The 9,188-nt window shown below is 36.3% G+C and overlaps 1 protein-coding gene across 1 annotated transcript; it reads left to right on the forward strand.

Moving 5' to 3' along the window:
* Window positions 1-3,741: 3,741 nt before the first annotated feature.
* Window positions 3,742-8,700, forward strand: LOC110462822. Its single transcript, XM_021517020.1, has 3 exons — window positions 3,742-3,928; window positions 5,720-6,089; window positions 7,118-8,700. Exons 1-3 carry the CDS (start codon window positions 3,791-3,793, stop codon window positions 7,717-7,719), a joined length of 1,110 nt encoding a protein of 369 aa, XP_021372695.1. The 5' UTR covers window positions 3,742-3,790; the 3' UTR covers window positions 7,720-8,700.
* Window positions 8,701-9,188: the final 488 nt, after the last annotated feature.

Raw genomic sequence — 9,188 nt, forward strand, 5'->3', positions numbered from 1 at the left:
TGTATGATTGCTTTCTATACATATCTAATTGTAATACGATTTCAGCATAACTTTAAAAAAAAAAAGGATAAATATCGCTCATTCTGCATTCCATGCAGTCGTTGTAAAGTTATTTATATCCTTTAAATTGCATTTTTTAAAGAAATTTTACACCGGAAGCGGCGACAATGGCGGCCTTAAAAAGGATTTCTTCGATCAGCGCATGTGGCTGGTGTATTTGACCAGCTTGCGTAAGCAAACCCTGAAAAACATGTCCGCATTCTTCAATTGTTTCGCCGTCCAGTATATTTTTTTATTTTTATTTTCATAAACATTGTACTGAATTCAGATTCTATCAACAGGACACGTTTGTATCCTTGGTAACTTTACTTCTAACACAGCACAGGGACCTGATAATCCAGACATCCAGTTTAGACCTTCGCTGATACGTATGGAGTATCATTAGACTTTTTAAGAATTTGGATCAATATCAGAAATATTTGATCACGAAAAAAAAAAAAGCCTATCTTACCGTTCTCGCTGGTAAAATATAAAGGTTTCAGCATTTTTATCGGTTAGACCTCTTAGAACCAAACCTTTTTAAGTGAACATACATTTGATGTCCTGTATGTGAAAATATCAAAATTTTAGCCTGGGGTAGAGAAAATTTGGGTTGGGCAGGGGGGCTTCACTTCACCATAATGTTAAATGAAGGGTTTCAGCATATTTGTATCTGTTTGGTTTTTTTTATTTAGTTTTTTAGGTTACATCAATTTGATATACTGTATGTGAAAATATTAAAAAATAAATAAAAAAATTGATGTGAATTTCATCATTATTGCAAAGCAAATCCCTCCCCTGCCACATCCTAACAACACATTCAAATAAACTGAAAGAAATTAATGAAAAAAGATGGTCAGATGCGATCCCATTGTAGATGTTGTCTCGGTGGTAATAAGTAAAGTTAATGTTTTTTATAGAGTGTCGATCTGCCCAAACACTCGAATACATAAACTGTGTCTTCAGTAACAGAGCCCTGTGAAACGCGCAACGGCACGTGCCTATCGAGGACCATCGGAACTTTCCATTAACGATTTTTCTCGTTTACGTATAAAGCCGACGGTTCTAAATCGCGGAGCATGACCGTATCCTTAAAGCCCCGTTATATAAAAAGTTACAACGTGTATTCCGCACATTACATAACAGCGGTGATGATGTGTCATCAGATTGGTATAATCCCCTTAAGGGGAGTGTATCACGTCATGTTACAGCTCAAACTAATTTCAGACGAGATCGCCAGGGGGCGCTGAGCCTTTGTTATGCGACTTACATTGATATATATATGTACAGAATATATATAAAGCAATCGCCCTCTGGTGGTGAGGCATGTGCCGTTTACTAAGACGCTCTGGTCAACATGTTTTATAAAATAGATGTTAAAAATGTCCCGTTTTGACACAAATTGTCATTATAGTGCTAGTTTATAGGGGCGTGTGTAATCGATTGCCTTATAAGGGCATCACTTGAGTGTCCCAAAAGTCAGGGTTGGTCACATAGGAATTATGAGGGCGACTAAAAATGAAATATTTAGACAATCAGTAAATTTCACAAGATTATCTTGACTTTTTTTATATCAAAACAAAGTAAATACAATTCTGTTTCATGTTTAAAAAAAAGAGCATATTGAACGTTTTTTTCAATAAAAGCATATTGAAATCTTATTAATCATCTAAAATACAAGTCGAAAATATATGCCAGCCTTGATTGTTATCGGAGCGAGAGTACGAACAAGGCTATTTCCATTTATCAAGATTCCTCAGTTTCTTGCTCCAAATGGGGTTTTTTTATGCCGAGACATTGGAAAGAGCCATTGTTTTCTGAACGAAGTCAACTGTCAGAATTATATCGAGACATTTCGTCCAATTTATACTCTAAAACTTCAAGCAGTCAGAGGGACTGGTAATATGTTTAAGCATTCCGCTCCTTAGCTGATGTAGAGTGTCGATCTGCCCAAACACTCGAATACATAAAATGTGTCATCAGTAAGAGAGCCCTGTGAAACGCGCAACGGCACGTGCCTATCGAGGACCATCGGAACTTTCCATTAGCGATTTTTCTCGTGAACTGATGAATCACATTCCGAATTGTTTGCAAATATATCTTGTAAACTCAAGGTGTTGAATAAGAGTAACGTATATAATTAAATAAACTGTCCCTCGCAAGGTTATATTTAGCAGATAGTCCCCTGTAGAGGGCGCTTATGTGCTCTTTCTATCTACAAGCTATATTTGTTATCGGTTTCCGCTAACTAAATAACCCCTTTAACTAAACTAGGTATTGCTAGTGTCATATTGAGTCTCGTTTGAGAATATAAATCTTCTGTAAAAATTATTTGATTTCTGCAGGGAATTACCCGCTCAAATACTAATTTTTGAAGGATATCTAGTCATAGTTCCCAAAATAAAGTACACACGAAATGTTAGTGATTTACATAACTTCCGGTCGTATGGTTAACCATACACTATCTCCTATTAATTCTGGCTATTTACAGTATGAAGTTGTATTTAATGTGTCTACAATTTTGAAAAAATATTTTTTCCAATCACCAATGTAATCATAAATGAAGGGGTACCAGATTTTGATAGATTGTTGTAAACGTCCCTGAATTGCAGGTTACAACTGCATGGTTTTGTTAGGAATAAACAAAACAAAATTACAGTTTCCCCTGCGATGTGATGTTGACCTGATAACACATTTCCGTAGGCTATTTATCACCAACTGAAATCTCTGATTTGTTTCCAACAAGAACAGACCGGTGGTGTGATCAGGTAAGCAACCACAATGGAAATGAAAACAAAGAAAACTCGTATGTATATGCATTGTTTATTACAAATAGATGTACATCTTCGGCACATGTGTCCTACATTTGGCTGTCCTGCTGAAACCCCGTTGTATCGCCACCCCCGTTTTACCGTCAAAATTGGCACGGGACAAAAGGTGGCGGTATAACGGGGGACTATTGTATATGAATAATTGATGCTTTGACAGACTCGGAAACAAAGAATTGTATGCTCAACAAGGCGTTCTATGGACGGTAGTAAATCGTTTCGAAAGGCGTTACTACCGTCAACGAGCGACGTGTATCTTTTAGAACAGGTGGGGATATGCCGCATGCCTTCAAGGAAAATAGCTGTACACATTTTTTTCAATCTTGCACCCTTTACTGTACTTCTTTTAATCTATGTTTTACATTGCACATATGATGAGAAAACTTGTAACATATTGACCCTGGTAGATATTTAAAGGTGCATTCTGGAACGACAAAGTGTGAAAGAGTTCCAAAACAACTTAAGGAAAAGAGAGGAAAAATTTTGACGTGTCATAGTGCATATTTTTTCAAGTTATGTCTTCTAAAAGTATGTTATAGAATGCATCTTTTTCGTGAAACAGCCACCATTAAAACCAAAACATGTTAATTTAATGACTTCTTTTTAAAAAAATCGTTTCAGAAGTTTTTGATGTTGTCCGTGAGTAAGTATGAGTTATGTTTCACAGGTGAGAAACAGTGTGATGCATTCTTGTAATGTGTATCGCCTGTTCCTGTGGCCTATTACAAATGAGACCCTTGAAAAACCTCATAACTCCTCCGCCACCTTTCCCCCCGAGGCTGGACAGACACCTCACACACCTGAGCTATAAGATGAAGTGTTCGGACACTAGTAGGAGGTGATGATTCGACAGTCCCGTTCACACAACCAACATGGCCGCTGGAGTGTGCTCGACAATTTGTGCGGTTCTGTCGACATTGCTCATGGTTTTCCAATACCCCGGTGGAGTTGAAGCACATGGAAGTATGGTCGAACCTCCTCAGAGATCTGTGATGTGGGCGTATGGGTTTAACACCCCTAAAAACTACAACTATAACGGCTTAAACTGTGGCGGGTTTACGGTAAGTTTTATCAATTGATGCAGCAAGTTGCATTCTACAAATATTATATACACTTTCATGTGACGCTTTGTTAGTGCGACATTTTGGTGGAGCTAATGTGAACAGTGTCATATAAAATTTGATATACTAGCAAAAACACTAGAAACTATTAAATATTGTAACGGAGTAGTAAAATAATTACTAAAAATTGAAAAAAAGATTGGCCATTTTACGACCCCTCACCGATAAACATTATTTTTTTGCGTGAATATACCTTTAGGTCAGACTTTCTAGAATTGCTCTATTTTAATAAGATCCGTTGACCACTTGCAAATGGGGCCAAAGCAGGAGGTAGGAAATGACATATTTTTTTCGTTTTTATGTTCCAATATTTTCAGTATTCATTTAAAACATATTATTTACGTCAACATTATTGTTAAGATATGTTTTCAGAATATCAAAAACAATCAAATCAAATCAAAACAAGAAGAATTTGCTTTTAATTCCATTTCATTTCAACAAATTTATTTCATTTAGAAAAAGGATTGAACAACAGGCATAGCCTATATTAGTTCTCTCCTAAAGGTAACAATGGGTGTGTAAATATATATATATATATATATATATAATATAGTATGTTGTTATTTTGAAATTTCAAAGTTGATTATTTTAAGTATGAAACATAAAATGTTTAAATATGATATATGAGTTTGGAGGTAAGGAAAAAAATTAAGAGTTGTTATGATATGTGAAATAGTGTATTCACTAAATTCACCTTGTGCTATCCCTGTTAGCACACAGAAGGTCACCTTGTGCTATCCCTGTTAACACACACAAGGTCGCCTAGTGCTATCTCTGTTAGCAACACAGAAGGTCACCTTGTGCTATCCCTGTTAACACACAGAAGGTCGCCTTGTGCTATCCCTGTTAGCACACAGAAGGTCACCTTGTGCTATCCCCGTTAACACTCAAATGGTCACCTTGTGCTATCTCTGTTAGCACACAGAAGGTCACCTTGTGCTATCCCTGTTAACACACACAAGGTCGTCTAGTGCTATCCCTCTTAACACCAAGAAGGTCACCTTGTGCTATCCCTGTTTACACCCAAGGGTCACCTTGTGTTATCCCTGTTAACACCCAGAATGGATATATATACATACTACGTCCCATAGTATTCCTTTGTTCTGACAGAAAAGCATGGGGTTGTAGTTGACCAAAAACATCTCTAGCTGTTGGTCATTTGAATTTACGGTTGTCCTTTTCACAAAAGACTGTCATTAATGAAAACTGAAAAAAATATTAATGAATGACTCGGGTGCTATTTGACCTGACAATCTCCCCTATTGCTTTATGCATGTATACATGCAAAGTGCCTCTTGTCCCTGATACTTTCGCTACATCGTATAATAACTGTATATTCAAATAATTGAAACGTAAAATAGCAATCATCATCTGTATTTGAAATTAGTCACTATGGCCAACGCTTTTGTTGACCCAAATTTTTCAATGATATTTCTTCAATTGATCATCATTCTAAGATTTGTTCATAAAAATGTATTTATCTATACAAAGAGTATAAAGTTGTCGACCTTAGATCGGAAAAAGCAATGCCTGTATGCCTGAACCAAGGTTGCAGCATCGGTGGGGGTCGTAAAACGGCAGAATGTGTCACCCATCCTTTTGTCTTGAATAACGTTTCATAAAACATAAAAATGCATGACGCACTTACGTTATTCACATTATTGTTGCAAATTTCATTGTTTTTGATGATGTTGCATAATCGTTTTAACAATGCACTCCTTGTTTTCCCAGACCCAGTGGTTTTATAATGGCGGCAAATGTGGATTATGTGGGGATAGCTACCGTGGTGAACTGGTGAACGAAGATGGCGGCCTCTTTGCTACAGGAACCATCGCGAAGTCATATCTCCAACACTCTACGATTGAGGTCAAAGTTCATCTTTCGGCAAATCATGGTGGATGGTTTGAGTTTAGGTTGTGCGCGCGCAACAGTAGATACGACCATCTCACTAAAGAATGCCTTGATCGTCATCTTCTTCTTTCACCGGACGGTGAAACAAGATATTACCCAGGATTCTCATTGAGCAATCATGTGATTTTGCTTCAACTTCCGGTTGGAGTGTCGTGTGACCATTGTGTGTTACAATGGAAATACAACTCTGGTATGTATCTTTTCAAAGGAGCTTTTGTATGATAAAACGAAAACATAAAATGACTCAGTGACTGCTTTTTATAGCCTATTTCAATATCAACAAAATGAAAACCAGTCACAAATATTTCAATATGGGTTCATTGTGATGCAATTAACTTGTCAATTTGAGGGAGGAATGGGATGGCGTTCCCGTTTCAGAAATATGAAAATGTGGCATCACAACTTTTTGTTTTGAGTTCAAAGACATATACAGCCAGGATACTGAACAATGGATTAGATACAAGTTATCATATACCTTCAAGTGATAAAGTAAGCAAATTGAGAATATTAAAACAAAATATTGAACTCTTAATATAGTAATTTCTTCCATATCTCTCTTGTGACGACAGTTTCATTGGTCAATCGCATTTCAAATCATAAAACAATCGCGTATAATAATTAAATGCGATTGTAAAATGCCCTAGCTGATTACGGTGGGAAAGCGTGTTGACATATCTTCAATATTATTCATCATAATATATTCACCATAATTTATCGATTATATTCCGCTACATCAAAACAATAAGCATTTCGCATTTATCCCCTACAGATGACCCAAACTGTTAGGATGTCACACCGCACATTCTATAAGATATATTAAAGATCGTCTTGTACATTTTGATAGATGACTATAGTTACAAATATCATATTTAAAAATCAGTCATATATTCTCCCCAACGTACAAATACACATTAATGAACCCATTGCATCTGTTGAAACAAAAACAACCATGCTCTACGATTTGCATATTTGGTTGGTCGTTGTTGTGGTTGTTGTTGTTGTTGTTGTTGTTACTGTTGTTGTAAGTTAACGGCTTGTCGAAGGCTATGGCCAATTAGAGCCAGCATTATATTTTAAAATTATCAGCGTCATAGGCTGCTTTTAATTGTCATTCATATTATTCCTACAATAATATCGAGAGCAATCATATTTCGATATTTTTAGATGCAAAATGTTACAAATGGCGCAATGAAGTGCTGCTTTTTTTTGTCATTCCAGGAAATAGTTGGGGTTGTGATCAGTCTTTCCGGTGTTGCATTGGATGCGGTGCCCAGGAACAGTTCTATAACTGTGCAGACGTAGAAATACTCCCTACTTCCATTACAACGACAAAGCCGTATGCTTCGACTGAAGAAGACAAAATGACAACACCGATAGTGAGTTCAAATGAACGAGCAAAACCAGAATATATGTCTGACGTGACAAAATTTTCGAAAATAAAATACGAACTTATCACAAAACCGGATGTTAAGTTTGTAGACACGACAACTCTTGGCTGGATCAGACCAAAACATACGACATTGAAAAAAATAGTTTATACTGACAAAAACGAAGAATTGCTGACGAAAATGGGAATAGTTGAAATCACTGATATGGCAAACAATGCCATACAAATCAGGCCAACGGACTACACTGACCGAAATACTTTTCGTACAAGGAAGACGACAGTAAAATCTCCCTACAAACAAAGGATGGCTCGGTGTTTGGGGAGGGGTGTGTGGAAGGCTGTAGAAGGGATGGACAAGTGGTGTGAACAAAACTGTACCCTTGGGACCTCTTCTCCGTCCAGCGGTTGTAGTTCCCACTGTGTGTGCAAATAGAATTTGGTTCCTGGAGAGTAACTAACGAAACACCCTATACAGTGCCATATTCGAATGCTTTATTACCGAAATATGCCTGAAGAATTCATACTATTTATCTTTGTAGCTATCAATAAAAAGACTTTAAGTAAAGTTTTTTTTTATCCGCAATACATTACTCTGCATTGCTTGTCCATCAAGTTCACTTGCAGATAAACTGATGGTACGTTAAAGTCAAGGATCCTTCAGACACTTCTGCATCAGCCTCTTACCATGATTTTTATACATGTCACACTTGATTCGATATTCAAGGAGTTGCTCCGAATAAAGTGATTTCTGTGATAGATTACGACTGCTGACGGATAAACTTACAATGCTGAAATTACTAGAATTACGAATCAAGGAAGCACCTTAGTCAAAATTTTATCGCTGAGAAACCCAAACAATGTATAAATCATACTGTATGGGATGACTATTTCGTCCATTCAGGACGGACCAGTGGTACTAAAGAATAAAAACGTATGTTTTAAGTGTTCCAAAACATATGTAGAAATACAGCGAAAGCGTAAGATACCTAAATAATTCTCTGAAGTGAGTTTAATGGTCGTTAGCATGATCTCTTTTGACTGATACAGTAAGTGTCGTCGGTGAAACCACAGATGCTCCCTTTTAGGAAAACCTGATCACTTATTCCGATTGATATACGTTCGCCTTAGCTTCATCGATGTTCAGTTCGCATTACAGTTTCGTACACATTTCGATATTCTCTCTCGATCAACATCATGGAACACTAAAGTAGAAAAGTGTCAACCTATCTTTGGCCAAAATAACAGCGAAAAATGTTCGGAAGTATATTACTGCTGTATTTAGAACCATGCCATCTGTAATTGGTGTTGTAAAAAGACGGGAGACTTCATGTGAAAGAACTGTACTTTCATTAAAAAGAAATAAAGTGTAAAGTGCAATTAATATTTGTAAGAGAGGAAAACAATTAATAAAATACCAAAGAAGCAAAAACATTATATAGTTATCCATATTCACTTTTCAAACTAGGGTATCTAAAACATTTCGAAGAAAAAACCGCGACAAATGTATCTCATTTTTATGTTAAAATCAATTCCTTCACGAAAAACATTTTCTTGAAGAATTTCGAAGACAGAGAGAACTATACTAAGATTTTACTGATATCTCTTGAAAAACCTTAATTTATGTACATTAAAGATTTCCCGGACGATAAATATTACTCTCAATCATTACATATTATGAATCTTTCTCGATACATTTGGTGTGAAACATCCATTTCTATTTTTTAAAGCATTCAAGTAATGTCTAAGGAGCATGATAAATAAAAACCACATGGCTAACCATATAACTTTTCGAACTAAGATTCTTGAACGTATGACTCCTTCCGAAAAAAAAAAATCCTAAAACTTAACAGAGACGGAAACCATTAATATTTTAATGTTATCAAACCAATTAAGCATTTAAGA

This window comes from Mizuhopecten yessoensis, unplaced genomic scaffold, assembly GCF_002113885.1.
Source record: "Mizuhopecten yessoensis strain PY_sf001 unplaced genomic scaffold, ASM211388v2 scaffold10831, whole genome shotgun sequence".
In the NCBI taxonomy this organism is placed as follows: Eukaryota; Metazoa; Mollusca; class Bivalvia; order Pectinida; family Pectinidae; genus Mizuhopecten; species Mizuhopecten yessoensis.